Source organism: Ammospiza caudacuta, chromosome Z (genome assembly GCF_027887145.1).
Source record: "Ammospiza caudacuta isolate bAmmCau1 chromosome Z, bAmmCau1.pri, whole genome shotgun sequence".
Lineage (NCBI taxonomy): Eukaryota > Metazoa > Chordata > Aves > Passeriformes > Passerellidae > Ammospiza > Ammospiza caudacuta.
Genome location: NC_080632.1, coordinates 15,914,924 through 15,939,613, shown reverse-complemented (window position 1 = coordinate 15,939,613; position 24,690 = coordinate 15,914,924). Strand labels below are relative to the sequence as shown.

Below are 24,690 nucleotides of genomic sequence, written 5' to 3'. Positions count from 1 at the left end.
TGGCACAGAGCAAGGCAAGGCAGAGGAAGACAGAAAGCCTCTCCTGTGTTGAGAAGACAGCAATGCCTTTTTTTTCAAAGACAGAGGGATTGGAACAGGTGGGTAAATTTTCAAGCTTGTTCTCTAGCCCATTTCTTGATTTCCATTTACTACACTGGCAAGTAAATCCACAACTGATTTTCTCCATGGGCTTTTCTGATACTATCTGCACAGGGAGAAGAGGGCTGGCGTTATGGAGAGCACGAACTGCAGGCAGCACTTGTCCCTAGGCAACTCCCACCAAAACCACCAGTGTCCTCTGCTGCTTCCCACAGAGGGCTGTAATTAAATACTTGACTGTTCCCGGCACAGGGAGGGGCAGAGGCTGGCATGAACCTGGCCAGATCCCAACAAGTCCCTGTGGCCCTCCTGAGGTGCATGCCCGGTGCTCTGGCCCCTCCAGCTCTTGCAGGGAAAAGCTGGCAGCAGCCTCCTGGCAAGGGGCAAGGGGCAAGGCAGGGGATCTCCCCTCGTCTGGCTGACCCTGAGGGGTGTGAGGCCAATGGGCCAGCAGCTGGCTGCTGCAGGCAGGCGTGGGACAAATGGACAGCTGGCTGAAGGGTGTGCTCTGCCATACAGGACACTGGGGCTCCTGCAGGGGTGAAGGAAGGAAAGAAAGGTCATGAGATTGATCATATTTGCAATATCATATTTGCATATCTGCAAACCTCCACAAGCATGACAGTGGAAAAGAAATATGCAGGGATGCTCTTGTTCCTGCAGTTGACACCACCAAGTGGGGAGAGATCTCTCCCACCTCTAGACAGAGACACCAAGTCAAGAGCCACGGGAAGAGACCGAGTGATTGCCACAGGAGGTGGGACACAGGCCACTTTCTTCCAGCTACATGCAACTTTCAGGGGCACATCTTCCTGCAATAACATGAAGAAACAGGCAGTTTTATAGAAACACAACACAGGTTTCTATTTTAATGAGAAAATAATTATATACTTGCATTGTAGGCCTCACAGTCACTATAAAACAGAAGCAGGATAACATTTAAGTGGTTAACATACAGAAAGCCAGGTATTGTTGAAACTGGTTGATAAGTCATGACAAAGATGCTGCCTTTTGGTTGCCAAACAAGTCAAGACTAGTCTATTCTCCCTCAGAAATGTCAGTACAGAGCAAGATGAAGCCCAAATTGGCAGCTTTAAAAACAAATTGTTCAGAAAACCTGCACTGTAACCTCAAACCAATTATAATCACAAATGCTAATGCTTAACTATTTTTCAATACACAGTTTCATTAAAACCAGTCTTTGCCACGGGAAAGGATCTGAGCATTTCTTTTGTGGAGACAAAGTTAACTCTGCAATAGTGCTCTTTTGTTGCATTTGATATAGTCATATATAGATAGATATGTATTACTGCCGTATACTTATAAACACCTAAGCTTGGTAGCATGCAAATGAAATAACAGAGGCAAGTAAACTGCATCTCACTCTTGTTACCACAGCACTAAATGTGCTGCTGACTAAAAGTGTCCATAATTTCTGGAAGAGAAAAACTGCTGGGTGAAAAGTCTGTCTGTCCTGGACTGAAATACTTTTGTTGCAGGGGCTGAAAGGAAATGCTTCTGTAACAAAGAATAAAGCATGAAAAGATGTCTTATGATGGGTAATTATTGTCACTGGCCTCTAGTGAGAAAGCTGGAAGGAAAAACAGGCCTACAGACTAAAGAAAATAAAGATGCAAGTTCCTGGGAAGGTAGTCCAGGGTTGACCCAGCTTTCAGGAGCAAATACTGGGGAAAATCTGATGAATGCCATTTAATACAAGACCACCACACCACAGAGGCCATCTCCTATTCTCAGAAAACTCCTTTTTCTCTCTTAAGTTCTCCCCAAAGGCCAGGAATCTTCCTGACACAGGTGAGACATATGGTCTCACTAGTGCTGCACTGGTGCTGGTGCTTTTCCTACAGCTGCATGGCAACAACCCACCCTGAGACAGGAATTGCCCTTGATTCACCCTTGATTACCATGCCTGAAAAACAGGTCCACTTAATTAGATACACAACTCTTTCACAGGCATGGAACCTCCCCATGGTGCCTCTCCTTGAGATAAGCTTGCTGCCCTCATCCAGTGAACTCTTGGTTCAGCAGGTTTTCTTCAGCTCAGTAGCACTTACAGGGGACAGGGAAAGAACTGAGTCAATGGGGAGATATAAATGTATTTACTACAGTTCCCTGAAAATAAGCCTGAAAATTGTAAGTGTCCATGGACAGAAATCACATGCTGGAGGAACTGAAGTGTGGTGGTGGTGAATAATTTGGTTGCAAGCTTTGTGTTTGTTTAAAAAAAGCACCAGAAGTATGTTCACAGTATTGGTACTCATTTCAAATGAGCTCACTGTTTCAGGATAAAACAGCACAGCAGGTCATGAAACCACAGAATGGCTTAGGGAGGACACAGTATTCTGGCTGATGACTTTTTAAAAAGATACCGAAATAATAACTGATTATAAAAAAGAAAGAATATTTTTTAGGGAAAAAAGGCTTGATGCCTTTTTTCCCATCACCTCCCAAATGTTTTGGTTTCTAGTCCAGAAATTATGGTTCCTAGTCGTAAAATATTCCTATTGTATTGCTTGGTGATAAGAAAGAGTAAACCCGCAGCCTCTATACTACATACAAATATGAAGCACAAGAATAAATACCACATTTCTTTTCCTAATCATCAGCTTACAAAACTGGTCAATACTTTGCAATTGCGACTCATGCAAATACCATGTTGGATCAAATTTTAATATCACAAATACTGCATTAACTCAGTGCCTTATTTTTATATCCCCTTTCGGAAAAAAAAAAAAATAGCACTCACCCCTATAGCTGGTAAACAGCTGTGGAGAAAATAATCAGTGCACGCACTGCCATACACTTTGTGGTATGCCAGCCTCATGCACTCCCCCACACACTCCCACACACACCCACACACACACCCACACACACACACAGACACTAATCCTTCACTGCTGATCCCAAGCCTAAGCAATAACTAAAGGCTCTATGGTTTGCTTGTAGCGCTGAAAACACTGGCTGAACAGCTAAAATAATATTTTCTTCCCTTGTTTGCTCTTCCTTGCTCATTCCTTCCAACTCATTATGCCCTTTAGCTTTTTTGTTGCCTGGAAACGTGAAGACTTCCACAAAGCACTCTACTTCAAAGGCTTTTTAAGTTGTATAAATATAGTTGAAGACATAACTCTCTTTCTTCTTTATTTCATACCTCTTTCTAGGCCAGAGTCTGGCTTAGTTCATTTATTGCCTCATTTAAAAATTAAATGTCCTTTATTTGTATCCCTTTCCCACTACCTTTCTACTTCAAATTATCCATCTTTAAAGATTTTACACATATGCCATTCTTTCCCACCCCACCATCAAAAAATAGTTGTCATCCGCTAAATACAGATTTTCTACTTAGAAACTTTGTTGCGTAAATATGCTCTGAGAACCTGGAGTTCAGGTGATATTGCAAGCATATAGGATCCTAAAGCTAAGGTAATCCATTTGGCTTAGCTCTCATCCCCATCTATTCCACTCCTAAATTGTGATGGCTTGTGTTTGCAACACAAGGATTGTTTGACTGAGTTTGCTGGATTGTACATTTGCAGTAACTGCCTCCCTGTTTGTTGGGTTTTTCTTGTTTTAAACAGATAAACTGCTAGAAAGGGGAGCACAACCCACACCCCACACACCCCCCCCCCAAAAAAACCCCAACCAACCCAATCCCAAACCCAACCCTTCAGTCTCCTCAAAAAAACAGAACAGAGGGCAGTATTTTTGTGTTTTGTGGCTGGATAAGAGTATGCCGAATTAATGCTGACAGTCTTGTGCAGCGGCTGTGGGAGGTGAAGGAACTGCAGGAGGTTCTGACAGGAGCTACCATGGTCCTGGGGACAAGCAGGGCTGGCAATTCAGTCAGCAAGAAATACAGGTGTGAGCCCTGGCCGCAGACTCCTCCACAAATAACTTCCTGACACATGCCTGCAGCCTGTCTGGTCCGTGGGCGCAATCACCCTCCTGCGCCCACCCCAAGGCCTCCCACCCCCTGCACCCTCTCCATTGCATTATTTCAGAGGGGAGATGGAGGGAAGAAGAAGGGGCTGTTTTCTAGGTGTGTTTTTCCTGTAGTTTTAGGATTGCCAGGAGCTGGATCATTTCTGTGTCTATGTGCATCGAGTTTGTTGTGTATTTAATAAATACTGGACTAAAATGCTGCTGCTTTCACGGTGGGTTTTTGTGTTTGCCTTTTTTTTTTTTTCTTTCTTCCATTCTCATTTTTTTGGTTCCGGCATGCCTGGTTGCTGTCTTCATACTGCAGAGTGGTTATTCATCCTCCTCTCGGTTGGCATAAATGCCAGCTTCCCAGCGCAACGCCAGAGCACTCTTCCTGCGGTTCACCCTGGTTGCCTCCAGGACCTGGTCAGGAGAGAAAAGGAAAGCACAGGATGTCATTCAGCTGGCCCTGCCCTCAGGGCGTCGCACACTGTGCACCCAGGTGGGCAGAGACCAGCCAGGTGGGCAGAGACCAGCCAGGTGGGCAGGGACCAGCCAGGCCGGCGCTCCCACGGGGCTCCAGTGCCACACCCTGTGTGGGAAGGAAGACATGCAATGGAAGCACTCGCTGGTGTGAGAGAGGGAAGATGGCACACAGGAGCAAAGCCACACCACAGGAGGACACAAGTGGCAGGAGTTATCTGGCAGCATCCGGCTCTCTGCAAGGGAGCCCCAGCTGACCTCTACTAGCCCAGGTGCCCTGTCCAGGCCTTGGTCCTCTCCCCAAGGCCAAGCTTAGTTTAGTTTCAAACTAAAACTGCAGGAGCAAGCAAGCACCCTGCAGCTTTGTCCAGAGGCTGCTCTGGAGCTGCACATGAGGCCCAGGAAGCAGACAGCCGCCTATTTCAGCAAATTACCCTCTCAGGCAGGACCTGGCAGCAGTGCCTGCCCCCAGCCCCTTCTCGTGGTTGTGGGGCTGCAGCTACGGCACACTGTGACCAAAGTGAGAAATCCTTGAGGGAAAAATCACTCCACGCACATGTGAGAGGAGATTTACATGAGGAAGGCCTACAAAGCCTGGTACAAAATGGACTTGATACGTTTATATGTATTTCATATACACACATCATACACACGGGTACATGCACACACTGTGTCTATTTGTACATATGCACACACACAAACAAATAAATAAAAATGTAAGAAACAGTTTTGACACATGTTTTGAGAAAGTCAAAAGGAAAAGAAACAACACCAAAAGGCATTATTGTGATCCTTCTGAGGCACTCCTCAACAGATAATGCATGGCTGTGGGTGTTTTTCACAGAGCAGAATGAGATATAAAGGTGCCTGGAGCCTTCTTACAGAAGCCCACGACAGTGTTACTTTCTGACCAACACTGAATAACAGCTCCATGATGAAACTACAGAGCTGGCAATGTCAATTGTCCTCAGTGTGTTTTAACCATCTCTCCCAAAGAAGCAAGCTTTTGAAGCTTTTTACGTCAGTTAAAAAAATCCCACAACAAATACATGACTTTTCATTGAAGCAATGCTGGCCATCCCTCATCCCCAATGCTTCCTGCAAGCTGCTCTGCACAATCCCTGACTGCAGAAGAGTAGATGACCTTTTGAGACAGGATGATGGTATTTTATTCTTCTGTGAAGAAAGTCACATGCAGTGAGGACTTAAGCCTTGACTAGAACAAAAGTAAATAATTTAAGACTAAAGAAATTCTTCTTCCAGCTTATGACAAGCTGTGGTTGGAAGAATACATACGGTACTGGCAGTATCAGAAAATCAGTTCTGACTGCCAGCTGAAATTACAGGCCACCATAACTTTGCTTGTGGGAATGAGAATGCACTGCTGCATTTATGCCAGTTGTAACCTCTAGATCTTCATTCAAGAGCTGAAGATAGGACAGACTTTGCCAGCATTAGTATTTCTGTGCTCTCTTAGTTTCTTTTGACTATGACTCTCAACAAGCCAAAGACCCAAAGATAAAATCTGTACAACAGAGATGATTTTTAACAAAAACTCCATCTCATTCTCAGCACTGACCATAGCTACAAAGTTAGTCCAGTTCCACTAGTGGGATTTTGTTCTGAAATTCTGCCCAAAACCATGCTTCCTCTTTTTGCAGAACAACCACCAGAAGGAGGGACCAGGGCTGAGTGGTTTCTGTTTTTCCTAGTAGAGGGGCAAATGTGCTTCCAAGGAAAAGGAAAAGGAAAAGGAAAAGGAAAAGGAAAAGGAAAAGGAAAAGGAAAAGGAAAAGGAAAAGGAAAAGGAAAAGGAAAAGGAAAAGGAAAAGGAAAAGGAAAAGGAAAAGGAAAAGGAAAAGGAGGGGAGGGGAGGGGAGGGGAGGGGAGGGGAGGGGAGGGGAGGGGAGGGAAGGGAAGGGAAGGGAAGGGAAGGGAAGGGAAGGGAAGGGAAGGGAAGGGAAGGGAAGGGAAGGGAAGGGAAGGGAAGGGAAGGGAAGGGAAGGGAAGGGAAGGGAAGGGAAGGGAAGGGAAGGGAAGGGAAGGGAAGGGAAGGGAAGGGAAGGGAAGGGAAGGGAAGGGAAGGGAAGGGAAGGGAAGGGAAGGGAAGGGAAGGGAAGGGAAGGGAAGGGAAGGGAAGGGAAGGGAAGGGAAGGGAAGGGAAGGGAAGGGAAGGGAAGGGAAGGGAAGGGAAGGGAAGGGAAGGGAAGGGAAGGGAAGGGAAGGGAAGGGAAGGGAAGGGAAGGGAAGGGAAGGGAAGGGAAATAATCAGTAGGAAAAAATTGGTCTGAGCCATCAGCCTGTAAGGGGTATACTGGAGTTACTCCCACTGCAGAATGCCTAAACCAAGAAAAGACACCTCAAACTGAACAATGGAGAAGAAAAACTGGGAGTGGGTATCAGTGCATCATTCAGCATAAATTGCAAACTAAAACTGCCACCATATTTTTAAATAAGGTCTGTGGAATTTGGTCTGCAAAATATGCCAGCTGAAAATAAAATTGATTTTGCATAGTTTAGGACAGCCTGAAATTGGCAGCTTCTTTCCTGGACATCACAGTATTTGGATGGTCTCTGGTGATGGACTGCAACAGTCAGGACACCTGAACTTTGAAGATTCCTGCTCTGGACCAGTCAGCTTCTATTTGTCTTCAAAGATGGCAATGGGGTTTCTTCCATTTATCCCTGCTCAGCACATCTACCCCACAGTTTGTCAGCTTCTACAAATGCTGCTGGGTCTCCAAGCAAAACTGTATCCAGATTCATATCAGAGGTACCATAAGGGCATAGCGTGTGGACTTGCACCTTGCAGGAAATCAAGTATGGCTCAGTATTAACACTAAATGGTACAGCATATAAACTGAAGATCCTTTTGAATAGTAATTCCAGAATTATTCTTCTATTCTTCTATCTATTGAAAAGAGTGTTTGACCTAAAACAACCCTTGTTTTTACAAGGCTGTGACAGTTTTAGACCCTCTAGAGGAAACAGTGGCATAATTATAGCACGCAACTGGAATGACTGAGTGGGGAATTGGGACTCCTCAATGGAGCATTGAAGTCATGACCCAGGAAAGCGCTTGCCTAAAAATAGCCAACTATCTCAATTTTAAAATAAATTTGGCTGGTATCAGGGCTGACTCTAGACCCATAATGAGTGCAGCACCCCCAGGCTCTCCACAGCAAGTCAAAAATGCTATGTCAATGCTTCACAAGTACCCTCCTTGATAATGCCCTGCATCAGCTGAGTGGGGGCAGGCAGGGGCAGATTGGTGCTCAGGGTGTCTGTCCTAAGGCAGCCAGGGCCACGACTGCAGGAAGATCATGAAGCAGGGGCTTCACTTAAGCTTAGGCTCCTCCAGCCTGTGAACTATGTCCTATTGAAAAGGCCACATCAGGGAAAAAAGCAATGTTACATAAAATGTCTTATTTGGCAGAGGTGATTTGAATACCAGCTGTAGTAGAAGAGGAAGAACTTGGAGAAGAGAAGTAGGTGTGAGGGAAAGACAAAAGATATGCAGGGCTGTAAGAACTGCTCTTCACCTCCTCTGCAGAAAACGTCTTTATGGATCTTGTGGCTGCCGCTCAAGGTCTCGCTAAGAATTGCAGAAGGTTCTTTCCTTGAAGATTTAATTTATTTTTTGAGGATTTTGGAGAAAAAATTGAAACAGCTGCCACTTTTAGGTGGCATATGAATAATTCTTCTATCCATCCTAGAGATGGAGACTTTCCATCATCATGCTGATTTTACAAACCCAGCACACAGCTTACAGCTTTAATAAGAGCTCCTTTACTGACAACAAGAGTAAGCTATATATATATATATATATACACACACACACATATATATATTCTTTAGCCCAATTAATATTTATCACAACCACTGAAATAGTTGTGTTATTTTTGAGCAATCATAAAACTGACTGCTATACAGTACATTACAATTTTTGTTGAACAGTAGTAGCAAAACTGATGTGGAAGCAAACAGTTTTTCTGAGGTTTAATATTTAACTGATTATTTCCATCTGAATATGGAAGAACTAAAAGAAGAAGAGAAAACAGAAAATGCAAAGGTCTGCATGTCTAAACTCTGTGAGCACTAGGTGGTAAAGCTGCTGCAGAAAACACATTCATGGACCACAGTGTGCATGAAGAGAGGGAAGCGCAAATGCAGGCAAGAGGCTGCCTGCTCCTGCAGATGTGAGTGTTCCTGCTCAGGAATGATAAACTAAATGCTTTAAATGCTGGAACTACCAAGAGAACATCTATTTCTTCTGCATGAAGGTATTTTCTTTACTGTACCCACTTAATGCTGTTTACTGAATACCCAGACTGCTAGTAAACACAGTGAGGAGCCGGGTATCTGAGACTAAAATTTGTTTACTTGAAACAAGACAGTGGCAGTATTAAATTGCTGCTTCTAAGTATTAAAACATGAACTGTGTGCCCCATGCCATCAAATCTAGTATCATGAAATCTAGTTCATCTTCTGTTTAGTAACACAAAAATTTTCAGCAGTAGCCTTTAATGTTGCATAAATCACCTTACTGCAGTTATCTGCTACAGCATGATTGGCATTATGGAAACTCAAGCTAGTGTCCTGTACATTTGAATGTATGTATAGCTGTAAGGCCAAAACCAGAGAGTTTTGAGGATAAAGATTTCCTATATAAGGGCATGCACTTAGGTCTCTAAACACCAGTGGGGTGTGCTGCTATTACAGGCTGCAGGAATCTGGGGGAGATGCAACATATTACCCTAATGAAGCAGGATGTAGTTGCTGCAGTAGCTGAACTCCAGCACTTACTGTGCTCTGCTGTGTTCTGCTTTCCAGAGTGGAGCTGTCAGAATCACTGTGTGGATGCCCCTGCTCCCAAGCCAGGGTAGGCACAACTGGCACAGCTACAATGATTAAAACTGAGCCACCTGCCTGCACCAGAGTGCATTCTGGAAGGCTCTGGTGAACAGGAGACACAGGTCAGCTGTGGGATTAGTAGAGAGTAGGGACATATGTACCTTGAGTCTTGCTGTTGCTTCTGAAACAACCTGCCTAGTTTCAGCTGAAGATTTCCAGTGAGAATCACATGGTTTCTTCAGTTTGAGGATGGATGCTAGGGAATAGCCAGAGAACATACTTTCACCTGCATGAGGAATTGCTGTGTCCAACAGTATTTTTTATTTCTAGCCCATTTCCCATTCAAACACACTCTTTTTCAGCTCCTTACTCTTTGTATCATTACCATAACACAAGCTGGACACAAAATTCTTCCCAGCAGAAGACCATGGCCTGGGCCTGTAAAAACTACACCTGAACTTCTGCCTCTCACACAACATTGAACACTCTGATCACTACCTGCTGTTCACAAATCTTGACTTATTGTGCATATATTATGAAGGAGAAAAGGCACAACCTCTGTTTAAAACCAGGACTCTGAAAGCACAGTGCTCTGATACTGATTTAACTATATAAATACACAAAGATCAATCACTGGCACGTATCAGTGTGATAAAACTTACTATAAATTATTTAATGAATAAGAAATGGCTTGTCTTTGCTTTACTCTCCAGGTCAGAAAATGTTCATGTACTTGTCTTGAGGTAGCTGATGTGGTCAAATATATTATGGAATAGAAAAAGAAACAGAAGATTCAGGTTTATGAAAAAGTGGTGATGTTGGACAAATAAGTATCAGTCATTACCACAATCTGCAGAGAAAATTACAGGCATTTGAAATACACATATTACTGAGCACCTCATTAACAAACATTGCAGAAACAAACATTATCGTTAGTACCAACTACCTGCTCTTAAAATTACTTCCTTTGGCAAAGTCCAGCTTTGGGAATATAAGGACTGTGCCAATTACTACTTTGCTTAAATACTGAATGTCACTGTAAATACCCTTTATTTGGCAGATTTGGGTTTATTCCACCCTGAGACAAACACTGATGCTAAGTTGTAGGACTGTGATCAGTCATCACATCACAACAGACAAGGACAAGGAAAGGTTCACAATATGAAACAGACTGAGGCCATGCACTCAGATCTGACTCTTCCATAGATCAAACGATGGTGTGCAAGTTTTTTAAATAAAATACTAGAGATTTTCATAGTATTAAATACATTGTAATCAAATCCAAAGGAAAGCCACCGAAGTTTCATGCAGTATTTGAAGACACTTGGATCCCAGGTTTAGCTTTGCCAGCTAAATAAACAGTAAGGGGGATTAAGGGGAAGTTCTTATTTCTCACCTCAGGAATGCTGCAGTCCCAGGCAACAGCTCTCATCCCTTTAATTACAACCCGTCCCATGCCATAAATTGTAACTAGAATCCAAGGGTTAGAAAACCAGCCACACAAATATTTGCTGATGAGAGATATAAGGGAATATCACACACACACACACACACACATATTTTTTACATGAAATGTCACTGGCACACACTATGAAAATGACAACTGTAGCAACATGCACTTGGAATCACCATGCAAGAAGAAGCAAAAATAAACAAGCACTTGAAAAGTACCTCAGAAGTAACCTTGCTAGACAGTAATTTACAGGTGTACTGGTAGAAAGGGAAAAGACCAACATTAGTACATTGAACAAGCATGTTATAACTAGGAAACAAGAACAAATTACAGAAATTCTAAGAACTGGCACATTGCACAGTATAAAACTTCAAGCAACTTAGTGTCATAAAAAATAAAAAGTGAAGATTAGCCAGTTTGGTGTTATTTTAATGACGTTGCTTGGCCAGTCTCAGTCTTGTTTACCATCAGTGCTTGACCCATTTCCTTGCTGCTGCTTTTTCTCTTTCACTCATCTCCTGAAACCTGTACTGCCACACATCCTCTGGAAGAAACTGCCCCCCTTCCTGAGCAGCACAGCTCTTCCAAGATGTGCTTGATTTGCCATCTCTTTCTGAAAGGCACGACCCACAAGCCTTGACCACAGAGGCCACGTTGTAGCCACTAAAGCCACTCAAGCCAGACATGAAACAGAAGGTGGTGGTGCCTGAAGGAGAGACTCAGAGGGTGAATGCCCTACAGAAACCACCCTCCTGTCTTTTGTTGTGTCTTACACAGGGTGAAAGTGGATCTCTGTACATCAGTACTGCTGGTGTGCTCAGCATGAACAGGAGTTCCCATGGACATGAAACCTTTCCACAAAGCTCTCCATTCAGGAGACCACGGCTGCTGTGCCAGGCACCCTGACTGCTTCCAGTACTTGAGGAAGTCTCTGGTTCTCCTCACTCACACTGAGCAATGCTGAGCCACATTCAGCTCTCAGGACATAACACTCCAAGGAGCAGCTGCCTGTCTGGTTGTCAGTTATGCTCCTAATCCTGCTGTATTTAATGTATTTTTAAAATTAGTGCAGTGATTGGCTATTTTGTTTCTTTAGTTACAGAAAACCCTTTTCCTGAGAACACTGCTCACATGCTCTCTGCTGACAAATTAAAGCTATTTGGCTTTTAAATAAATAGTTGCTTAGCCTGGACTACAAAATATTCACTCAAACTGACAGTGTACAAGTGCAGCACTTCTTATTAAAATTATACCATTGACAAGACAAAGGCAATGGCAGAGTTGTTTACCAAAGGAGAGTGGAAAAAGCCAGGGAAAAGAAACAAAACACTCCCACTGATCTCAGGAAGTTCTCTCTGGGCTCTGCAGGACACAGACATCTAATAGGATTTTGGGTGGGCAGCAAAAAAATCTTGTTTGGCTTCATGCAGTGGGCTTACAGAGGAGGAGAATGACGATGAACCTCAACACTGTGGGACACTGGTGTGCACTGGGACTTTTCAAATTCACTGAAGCCTTGAAAATTCATGCCAGGAAAGGATCTATCCCACAGGTTGTCTCAGTGGCACCAATGGTCTGGCAGTGCATCTTAGGGTTGTCAGTGGCTGTACAGCTTTAGCAGCAGTGGAGAGCTGAGACGGCACCCAGAGCACACCTCTGTGGTCAGACACTGCCCAGACCACTGACCAGCACTCTGGACAGGACATCACTTCAAACTGCAGCAGAGACCAGGCAACTGTGGCCAGTCCACTTTCCAGGGAGCATGTGTGCAGCTCTGCAAGCACTTGAGGAACTGTGCTCAGGTAAATAAATGAGCAGGACATAAGATTCCAGCACAGGCTACCACTTCACAGGCTGGGCAGGTCACCTTCACTCTTCACAGGGGCAGAGGAAGAGCACAGAGTGAGTACGAGCTGAGTGCCACCCCAGAGCAGAGCAGCTGCTCTAAGTTTGCAGCCACCAGGCCAATGGTCTCGGTGTTGGACTCCAGTGCTGGTTTGCACAGTGGGTGTTTTACACCCAACTCTTTTTAATGTTCCTCTCAGCTTCTGCAAAGGTCATGCAAGCCTCTGAGCACCTTCAGGGACAGATGCTCTGGGGAGATGCCAGGAAACAGCACCCACCAGAGCAGGTGGGACCACCCTGTTTCACTGGGTGCTTTGGGGAGGGAGAGAAACCAGAGAGTGGCTCCCTCCTAAGATGTGGCCCCAAGATGCCACTGCCAGAACGAGACATGCTCCTGCGCACAAGCTGGTTTTCTATTTGCTGTAGAAGTCTGATGGGCAATGGAACCTTGTTCTTCAGTGGCCTCAGTAGAATAAGGGACCAGAAATTCAGGTGCGCACTGGAAACAAATCTATCTGCATTTTTAGTTAGCCAACAAAAGTGCAACAGGAGCCCTCCACATTGCATTCTTTCTGATTTTTACTGCCTTTTGTTACTGTGCAATATCCACAAGCAACTAAAAGCTGCCACACTAGTGCAGTACTTCTGTTACAAAACTTCACTTACATCTATATTCCTAATAAGAACCTGACTTTAGTGAACACTACTAGAAAGCAGTTTGTTGGAGATCCTTGGCAGTAGGGTCATTGTTCAGACATCTTTGGGAAATGTCTGGAGGACTTTGGCTGCTTCAGCAAATACTGACTCTGACACTGAACTTGTATCTTACTACCTTCTGCACTCATTGCACAATAATAATGACTGAATAAGAAACAGCTCATGCTCTCTTAGGAAAAAGAAATTTTCCTGAATTTTGATACTTCCAGCTAAAAAATCTGTAGCTCTCCTTACTAGTGTCTCTAATAAAGACTACCTTAATTCAGAAACACCTTGATTCAGATGAACTCTACTACTGCTTGTGTGGAAGGAAGACAACAAATCCAGCAACAACGTGCCAGCTGTTGAAGGATCCAAGTTAACTCCCACTCTAGTTCCACAACTGCTGGTTTCTGGGGAAATTATCAACTTACAGTGAAGACTGAGCACACTTGGATTGGATTTTGGGGATGGCGGGGGGCAGTCTACAAACACAGGTGTGAATACATGCTTGATCCACAAATTTCAATGCACTACTAAAATAAACCATTGGAGGGTCCTGGTGATGTGTGAATCTGCCAATTACAGGGCAGCTACACACTGCTCTTATTATTAGTTAACATAATTAGTGAAAATTAAACATAATATGAGCTGCCTTTAATATTTGCAGTGACACACTCTTCCTCTTCACTGGCCTGCATCCTTCCGTTTCGAACACCTGCCCCTTGCAATGTGTTAAAGTCCTTACCCACTTGCAAGGTGATCTGATCAGATTCTGGTGAAAGGACCTTTTTCAGTGTCTGCTGGTTCTTGCAAGTCATGGTCTCTATCACAGAGCATGAAGGGAGAAGGAGAACTGCGCTTACCGCACTGTCATCCATCCTTTCTCGTCTCTTGGTTTTGTGTGTTTCATAATCCTCCATCAGGGTCTGCATCAGGTTCTTGGGTCGCTGGGCTCCTGCAGACTCCTCGGGTGGAGGGTCCAACTGCGAGGCAGGGCCTTCTGCGGTGGGGGATGGAGGAGGCTTGATCTTCTCTATCTTCCCTGCAATGACATGAAAAACAATGACCCCTTCTAAGCTGAGAACTCACTAATTGTTTACCAACGATGACAGCTGGAGAAGCATTTCCAGCAGATTCTGAACGAGGAAACATTTTGGAATGAAGTCTATGAAACAATCTGGTAAATCAGGATGGTTATAGACTTTAAAAAAAATTCTCCCTCTTCCTGTAACCCACTACAAAATCTTTTTACAAAACCACCGTTTACGAAAGTACCTGCTTGAAATATCCATTTCCTCCTACAGGATACATTTCTGTGATTTGGAAATGCTTGTAAGATTCTGGAAAACCACAAGATGATTTTTTTCTTGCTCAGCCAGTGCAACACAGAGACCATGCACGAGACATCCAAAGAAGGCATCTTGTTAAACACAGCTGCCTTCTCTTTTTCCAGTGCTTTTTATCTGCTTTGTAAGCAAGAAAGGCTTTGGGTCGATCCTCAGCGCTGCTCTTCCCTGCAGCAGTTTCCTGCAGGTTGCAAAGAGGAGGATGTGGCAGGGGAGGATCAGGTCTCTGTCCTATAAACTCTTGGTTCAGATATGGCCTTTGAGTTCCCTCCTGAAGGAAAGCCAAAGAGAACTCATTTTGCTCTCTGGCTGAGTCCATTGCATCCCACGGAAGGTCACTGTTTTGAGCACAGTGACCCCAAAGGCAGGTAAAAGACACTCCAGGAAAAGCCTGTAAGCTGCAGTAGGACTCACAGGTGGACAACCCATACTTCTCTGGGAAGGACAGCCTGCCTTTCCCATCACCAGGGGCTGACTTGGGGTGAACCACCCACCATGTCCTGCTGGGAAAAATGAGGACGACAGTGGCAGGTCATGGGAATGATATGTGGAGGTTCTCAGCTGTGACAGGAGAAAGAAATGCTGAACCAAAATCACGTTTCCTTTTCCATCTGACCATCATCAACTCTTTGAAATAAGACACTTCAATGAATGTAAAAAAAAATACCATGGAAAGAGAAAAATACCCACTGCAAACCCCTCAAAAATAAGTGAAATAATCAGAAGGATCACGCTGAGTTTCAGGAAACTTGTTGATAAAACAAATGAAAACCCTAGCTGGGCCTTCAAAAACCGTCATGACAGTTGCAGCCACTAGAGAGCAGCCTTGACATCTCCTGTAAAAATCAACACGATTTATTCTTGGAAGTAGAAGCGAGCCAACACTCCAGAGGTACTTTTACAAGAACTTCCCCTGCCAGGGTTTTCCATTTCTGATCAGTGTTGAAAAACCCAGTATGATTAGTTTCTCATTAAGTTAAGCTTAATTTTAGCCTAATTGATTTAAGCTTAATTAATTGGGCAGTGATGAGGATGGGAATCCATCCTTTTGATAACACCCTACCAGAAACTGAAGGGGGAGCTTCTATGAGGACAGGCTCTTCTCTGGGTTTCATCAAAACTTGCTCCACAGATAAAGAGGAGTTATGCTGCCAAAGCAGAGACCAACAGAAGGTCTGAGCTGCCCAGCTGCACCCATGTGTGACAGCTTAGACTGATCAGCAGGAGAGACTTGAAATTACTGACACCCTGCCAATTAGGCCCACTGGGTAAAAAAGTGTGGTGAAAATGAAAGGCCTGATTAAGGTTCAGATATCTTGGTGATTAAGGACTTCATCCTTACACTAGTAATTGCCTTGGATGGATGTATGTAATGGGGGAAGAATGAGGCTTCTCAGATGTCTGCCCAACTTGTACCTCCTCCAGCGATACACACACCACAGGATGCTCAAATCTACAAACAAGCCTAATGGCTGAAAAGAGATCCTTTCATTCCCCTTCACCTGGCAAACAATGCAAATTGTAGGTTTTGGGGATTTCCACTTAAGAAAGGGGATATCTTCATGCAGGACTGTTTGCCCCAGATGCAAGCCCCATCAATTTCCATTATGACAGATGAGAAAAACATTAACATTGGAAGAGACCTCCAAGAAATCATTGACTCCAAGCTTTGTATTGCATGTACATATATATATATTATATATATATATTTTATATATATATATATATATATATATATATATATATATATATATATACAATATATGTACACATATTATATGTATCTGTATTTATATGAAGGCTACAGTATCCCAAATCTATAAACACACATTTACTTTTTACTTAGAGATGCTGTTGAAATTTTTTTAAGACATTTGCATAGCAGAGAAAAATTTTCAAAGTAAGACATTTCAGCAGGAAACCAGTCTGTGCTGGACTCAGGGGATTGCTTAAGTACATTAAAAAAAAAAAAAGATTCCTCTAGTAAAACATAGCCTCATTACCACTCCAGGTGAAACACGGCTTCTCTGCTCTTCTTGAGAACCAGGTGAACAATGCAAATATGCAAAACCGCAAACAAGCAAACAGTAAATAAAGTGTGTCTCAAAGATTCTTCCACTTCATAGACATCCTCCACTAGGGAGGGAGTAAGAAAGCAAAAGGCAAGTGAACTCGGTTGGTATGTTGTTAAGGCACTCCTGGAAGTATTCTGGGGATGACTGATGAGCACTCCAGAGAAATCCCTGGAGAAAATTATTAACTTTCTTTTTCCATACCACTGCCTATAAAGGGGTAACGAAACAGCATCTTCCATGAACATTTCTACTTTAGGCTTTCTCATAATTCTGATTTGAAGAGGGAGTTCATACATATGTATTATATCTGTTCCTTATTGTGTACATGCATACAAGGCATTAAAAATTTAGCAACGACCATGAAATATCTTGCCCGAAGTTTCTGCTCCTCTTCCCACTACAAAAAAAGTATCTTCAGGCTATGGCTGAACCTGAGAAGCTTCCTAAACATAGGTCTTTATTAGAGAAAAACTGAAGTGGAAAATGGTTTTGAAGCTGAAGTGGTTTCTCTGATGGAGGCTTAAACTCCACAGCTGCCACTCAGGGTAAGAAAGTAGAGAGAAGAAAGAAAAGGACAGCACATACACATCCCTCACAGTTACTGACAATTTAGAGGTACCTGACTGCTTGTGTGTCTAAGCTGCAACTTCATCACTGAGCTTTCAACACCCACTGAAGTTCTCTCACTTAGTTCATCAGCTGAGGGCAACAGAAGATGGGCATGGGGGGCAGTTCTCCTTGATGCTTGTGCAAGTGTTCGAGTGCCTGCACACAAGCCCAATGAGCCTTATGCCTCACCTGGCAATACTTTAGTGACAACACCAAAAAGGCAGATGTGGCAGCTTCCCAAAGTACCTCTCAGGCATGGTTTCTCTGCTAGGTACTCCCCATCTCTCATCCTGACACAACAGATATTGACAAAGGGTTTGGCTGGAGATGAAAAGCCTTCACTGAACCGAGACCTCCCCTGTAATGATTCTCACACCTCCTTTTGAGGAACAGGACTACTCAGAGCCAGGCACTACAGGAACTTAGATACAAGTCCTGCATATTCAAAGTTACTTCTAATAAAAGGAATAACAAAAACCACGGGAATTACATGACCATGCTTATGCTGGATTCTCATGTCTCAAGTCACACACTCATCATCCTGCTCAAATAAACTATCAGACAGGCCCCTCTCCTCTGCTCAGGAGAGATGCTGTACCACCTGCACGTTGTTGGAGGAAACCACTGTCTTGCTGTGCAGCTGCTCACACCATACCAAGCGCAGCAGGAGCTCCAACAAAACAACACAGGAGACATTCAGTTTTAAATAGTGCTCCAGAAATATTTTGGGATCCATGGAGACTATCCATCCAGCAATACTCTGGCAATTTGGTCTTTCTTGAGTCTCCTCATGCAGGAAACCCAACTTTTCTGGGAAAAATTCACATAGGTTCTTCATCTTTACCTTTCCAGGAGTGCCCTGGAGAAGAATGTACATATTCCAATGAAATTACTCTGCGTCTCAATTCAGTGGTCTGAGATGGGTTAAAAGGTTGTTTCAAAGCATCAACAAACAATTTTAAAGGATAATTGTTACCAGTACAGAAGTTTATTACTAAAAGACCTTTTGGATTGTGCTGAGTGATTGGCAGACAAACTGAGTGTTACCATCTGTTCTATGAAGTTGCATGTCAGGGTGAGTAAAGACAGACTGTTTGCTATCTAAAGTAATTAGCAGTTACTGCACATATACACCTACATGAACTGTGTTAATCTGCCACACTTCAGTTAAATTACACTGCAGTTCACTGCAGTCCCTTTTCATGGTTTGTCTTTCTGTTACCTATGTCAGTATCCACCCGGTTCAAAGCACAGAAGGGGAGCAGCAGTAATAAGTAGTCAGGAAACATCAGGAGTCTTAAAAAAAGCTACTCTGCCCAGACCACCACCTAAATACAGCCTGATTTTTAGGCCATTGCTAATTAAGTTTATTATTATGCCTTCTCAAAACAGTAAGTATGCACTTCCACACTTAAGGATTAGAAACAGATTTTTCAAATTTATACTTGACCTCTTAATCCCTTCCTGCTGAGGTATCCTGATGTTAGTGCCAGTTCTTTCCTTGGAAAAGGCAATTTGCTGACAGAAATACCTCTGTTTCTTCTTTATTACTACCATCAGTAGTAGAATTGCTATTATTTTTCTTTGTGAAACTAGATATACATACTACAGTACCAGACATATTCTACAGCATATTCCTTACTGGCCCCAGCAGAAGCAGGTTTTCTTTTCTGATCTGTATGTCACCTTTGCTCTGTCTGTCCTAATAGCCTGATGTTTGTGACTCTCCTAAATTATATTTTGACTTTTTTTCACAAATATTGAAAAGATCCTGTAACTATTAAAAGGGAAGTTGCTGCAATCTCTCAAGAGATTACATGGTATTCCTCCACCCTATTTCTAAGGATGCCTGCAGGTGTTAACAGCAATATAGCTGGCTAAAGGGACCGCAAGGAGGAGATGAACTTTATGAGAGGTGAGGTTATACACCTTCCAATGCTAAGGGTCCTGCAGCTGAGAGCTATGCTGAGCACATCTGCTGTTCAGCAAGCACTAAAAGTAGAAGAACTAAGAAGAACTTTGCCAATGTTCTTTGTGGGTTTTTTGATCAATGATAGTCTTAAACAATGACACATATTCATCTTTTCCTAGAAATTATTTCTTTGCCTTGTCATCGGCTGCAAATTGCAGTAGCTTGAGTCATTGGCTAAGAGATCCCAATTTTCTTTCTTGAACATATGGCAGTTGGACATTTAAAGGAAACTGTCTGGAATGATTCATTATAAACAGAAGTTTATAATTTTCTCTAGAATGTAATTTACGACAAACATTTTTACAGACACAAAGTAAATGCCTTTCTGTGTAGAGAAAGCAGAAATATGTTGTTTTCCTAGAAGCTCTGTTAAAACACGCATTAGTGTCAGCAGCCCATCCAACATCACTTCTGAGTAAAATACAATCATTATCTACCCCATTTCGAGCACTTTCACTACAGATGATGCTGGTTTTGAACACAGTCATGAGCACACCTTTATGAAACAAGTCCTCCTAACTGACGTCTGTAGTGCGCTGTATCTCATGTGTTGTCAGATATTTCTCAGAACACCTCAGATTAGAAAGGATCCCTATGGAAAATGCTATACTAGGAGTTATAACAATAGCACTTCAAAGAAAAGACTGGTATTTGCTACATTTTTTTCAAAAAATACATGTTAAGATCATCCTCTTTGCAGAAGAAACTAAACTAAGTATTCTCTATTTATGTGCTCCATAAAACTCCAAGTTCACAATCATACTGAATAATGGGCTAAATCTATTTCTGATTCAAACTTACCATGACTTTCAAAAGAAAATTACTACCACTGGCTTGTATTTACACCAGTGGAAATAAAGACAGCATTTAAGTACTTTTGGTAGAATGGATACTTTTTCACAATGACCACTGTTAATAAACCCTACAGGCACTTGCAAAGCATATGCAGGTATATGCTTAATAAAAATCACTACGCAGAAATAAGCCTGGTGTGTGTTTCTGGGGTTTTTTTTAAATGTATTTTTTTCTGTATTATATTTAGAAGGCATCAGTGTTTGACATTATTTCTTGAGAAGAGGAATGGGGAGACAAATATGCTGTAACTGCTGTGAATGTCAGAAAAAGAATGCAGAAACTGATCGGTCAAGAAGACTTCCACTGAATCTATTGAACCATTTGTTTGTGTTGCTTGTTTAATTCAGTAGTGAATAACACCAGCTAAAATACATGGCAACCCATAACTCTGGATATAATTTTACAAGACAAAGCTCATTAAGACCAAGACCGCAAAATAGAACGCAAAACACACAGAAAAAGATATCAAATTCATACCCCAAAATCTGCACATCTTCACTTAATCTGCACTTCCCTAATGGCGTGCAGGAGAACAGGAAACCTATTAAGGACAGTCTTGGATGTTTGTCTTTCAAATAGCCACACAGCTGTAAAAACTGCTGCTGTGCTTCCCTGAAAGGATCCTAAATTTCAGTGGGTGGTCTGAGCAGCACAGCGATGGACATGTCATGCTACCATGTGGCAGTGGGTGAATACAGAACAGGGTTTAGTACGGATTATCAGCATCTCTGCACTATTTGTGAAAACCCAGAACCTTCCACAGGTGTTCTCACAGCCACAAAATTAAGCTGTCCCATACAGTTTCCAGGCACATTAAGTCATCTGCCCTCCCACCCCCTGCAAAACAGTATTTTCATTAAAAAATGACATAAAACTAAACCATACCTGACCCTTCAGTCACGTTTCACTTCTGCTCTGACACTTTGAGCTCTTACCTGGTGCAGTTTTGTAAGACACAGTTCTGGTGGGCATGGGTGGTGCACTCTTTGTAACAGGGCTTGGTGCCATTTGCAAACCCTGCCGCTGCCTCTTCAGCTCCTCTTCTCGTTCCTGGGCAGCTCTGATCTCTTCTTCAATCATGGACAAAGTCCGCTGTTTCCTCGACCGTAACTTGAAAGGGCCCACAGTCACTTCAGGCTCCTGTGTGGCCAGGATAGAGGCAGTGCTCCGAAGCTCCGCTGCCTCTGAATACTTGCTGAAATAGCTGACTTCAGGTCTGCTTTCTTCCACAAGGAATGGCTGGCTGGCTGAGTACATGGGCGACTGCTGCAAACTCTTCCCTTCCCTGAGTCCTGAGTCTTCCTCTTTTGAAGTCTTTGGTATGGTGTCCCTTTTCTCTTGAACTGGTGAAGACACCTGGGGTGGCTCAAACGTTGGGTTCTGATGCTCCTTGGTGGCTGGAGATGGCCCAGTGCTGGCTGGCTGCTCTTTGGCTGAGACTTCTTTCTCTGCTGGGATTCCTTCTTCCCTCGGGTTTCCTTTCTCCACCTGCTCAGCTATGGCTTGTTGGATGGCATTTTGAACCAGCAGGCCAGCGTGGTAGTCCAGCTGGTCGTCCATCAGCATGGAGTCTGCCAAGGCAGAGGAGGGCGAATCACAGCCTGGGTCACTGAAAGACTTGGAGATGCCTTCAGCTCTGCACTCAGCTGGAGTTTCAGCCTGCGGGGTCTGCGGCAGAGAGAAATCCGCTAGCGAGCTTTCCTGCAGGGCGCTCATGGTCTCATTGGAGGCACCGCTGTCACTTACGTTATCCATGCTGAAGTCATTGGAAAGGGTCTCCAAGACAGTGGTATCCTGAGACCTGACAGACAAGTCATCCAAACCGGAGTCAAGCTCCTCTGGCGGTGAAGAGGTGCTTCCTGACTTTGGGAAGTGATCTAGAATTCCCTGTCCATTATCCTTCACCACTGTGAAGACCGCCCTTGCACTCATGAATTCTCCATCCTCTGCCCACAGTTTTGAGGCTGGTCCAGCTCTGGGGCTATCACTGGAAGGTAAGTCTCGTGCTGTGTCAGCTGTGGTATTCTGAGTGCTTTTGTCCTCTTCTGAGCTACAGGAGACTTTCTGTGCTTTGACGACCGTGGCGCTGTTACCCTCAAGCTGTCCAGTTTGCCCGCAGACTGAAACGGGTCTTGTCATGGACGACATCGGCCTGTCCACACACGGAGAATTGAGGCTTTTGTAGAAGGGTTTGACAGAGAACATTTTGGGTGTTACTGACCGCCTTGGTGGGGCCTGACCCTGAGATGGACCTGAATTCTCCATCAGTTGGAACTGCTTCCTGGCAGCTGAGAAGTCAATTTGCTCTGTGACAATATCTTCTTTCTTGATACTGACAGGCTCTGGGGATACAAAGGAGCAGCTGACCTGTTTAGGGGATGTTGGTGCTGCACCTTGCTGCTGCTGCTGCCTCTCCTTGCGCTCCTTGTACTTCTTGTGAGACTCCAGATGCTCATCAACCAGTGTATCCTCCAGGGGCTTCTCCTGAGGAGGGTTCCACCATTTGGCAGCAATGCTGGGGTTCTTCTTGACAGCCTGGCTTTTAATGAGTTCCCTTCTTTCTTTTTCAAGTTCCATCATTTCCTCTGATGGTCTCACTTTGCGGACTCTGTATTTTTCTTTCTCTTCCTCATCTTCAAAGAGCTTTGATGGCTTTTTCTCTTCATGGAAGGCTCGCAGTTCAAACTTTGCCTCTTTCTTAAGGGTTGTAAGAGTTGTCTCTCCATCCTTAGAGGATCTTCTAGAACTGTTTGAAGAAGTGGGACTTCCTGGCACCTTCAGACTCTCCCTAGTGTCTTTCAGACCACCCAAGGAATGGCCATTGGATTTCAGGTTCTCATCTATTATATTAGCTTCACATGTCTCAACCTCCAAGGATACCTGCTTGTCTGCTACATTTTCTTCTCTTTCACTAGATACTGACTCTTTGTTGACATTAGCAGATGCTCCTGAACCATCCATAACAGAGACTGCACTTGGTTCAGGGGAGGATGTCCCATTGAATGTACTGTCTGCAGCAGAATCGCAACAGTTTGCCTCCAGCACTTCATCTAGGTATCTGATCTCTTTAGCAACTTCACTGTCCAGAGATTCATGCCTGTCCCTAAGTCCATTTCGGCTGGAAGCAGGCGAAAAGAAGTGGGTTGGATTGTCTGTGGGATGTGGTGAAGCCACTGTGGTGATGCTTTTATGTTCAGAAACTGGAACTTCAATTTCCATTTTCTCTTCCTTTGTAGCAAGCACAGTAGATGGCTCCAAGAAATTGGCACAGTTTTGGTCTCTGTTTTTTCTTAACCTGATGTCATCCTCAGGGATTCTGGAAGATTTCTAAAATAAAAGAGAGAGAAATTATGAAATCTTAAAACATGAACACCTAATTTTTTGCAGAGCAAACACCATCTGGAAAACAAATCCTAGCACTTCTTGAAGTTGAGATTAAAGCATTCCCTCAGAGCATGGGAAAGCAAGGCAAGCCATTAACACAAAAAGCAGGAAGTTACCTTACCATATGCTGGAAAAGGTACTAAAACAACAACAAACTTTCATTTAAGAATCTCCCACTTGCTTACCACCCTCATTTTGTCATTATTTCATGCCTGTCTTGGTCTGTGACTAGGAATAAACTTTGAATTTCTAAGTTAACAGTAACTTGGCATTTTTGATTCCTCAAAGATTTGCACATGCAGTACACAACACCTATCATCTTGGTACTCCAAAAATGCTTTCCACACCTAAACGAAATCTCATAATGCCTCTACTGATGAAAAGTATTACTGTGCTTTGCGAAAACAGATACTAATATGCTGAAAGAGTTGGTGACTCACACCAAGTTAGGAAAAACGATGTGGCAATGGTAGGGACTGTTCAATTCTCAATGCTCAATCCTGGTCATAAAACATGGAGTAGAATTACATGGTGCTGGAAAGACATGGGGTCTTCCTCCATCCCACATGGAAACCTACACACAGTTGCACTTGAGAGACAGGAAGCATCTGTAACTCCCACAGCATGAAGAACACCACAAAGAGCATGACAGGGACCACAGTCATGGTATCCTCCCTCCCACTTCTTTCATCTGCAGTGCAGATCTTCTAGATCATGTTTCTCCCTGATATGTTGCCTCTGGTCACAAGCTTATTGACATAAATACTATTTATGCTCATATATTTTAATGGTCAAGCAGCCTAATGAACTTACTGAAGTCTGAAGGAACTTCTGATTAAGTTGGTGACGCATCAATTAACTTCTCAATGATTCTATACTGCTAAAAGGCAAACCTAATCCACAACACCAAAACCAAAGAGGACATTTGGACATTTTAAACATGGTTTTTCAAAAAAGCACTTGCTAACTTGCAAAATAATGATAACCAAAAGTGATACATTATTCCCTTTGTCTCACCTTTTAAAACAGAAAGGTGGTACCTGAGCCCTCTGCCTGCTTTCCACACATGTTTCTATG

The 24,690-nt window shown here is 43.4% G+C and overlaps 1 protein-coding gene across 2 annotated transcripts in view; it reads right to left on the bottom strand.

The window, feature by feature from the left end:
• Positions 1–959: 959 nt before the first annotated feature.
• PALM2AKAP2 (PALM2 and AKAP2 fusion) overlaps positions 960–24,690 on the bottom strand; it is a 267,625-nt gene continuing 243,894 nt past the window's right edge. For both annotated transcript variants that reach the window (XM_058823307.1, XM_058823308.1), the window contains 3 exons: positions 21,165–23,556; positions 14,236–14,414; positions 960–4,461 (listed from right to left, as the gene is read on the bottom strand). In XM_058823307.1, coding sequence (XP_058679290.1) covers positions 4,369–4,461; positions 14,236–14,414; positions 21,165–23,556 — 2,664 coding nt within the window. In that variant the 3' untranslated portion in view covers positions 960–4,368. The remainder of the gene's footprint in view (positions 4,462–14,235; positions 14,415–21,164; positions 23,557–24,690) is intronic.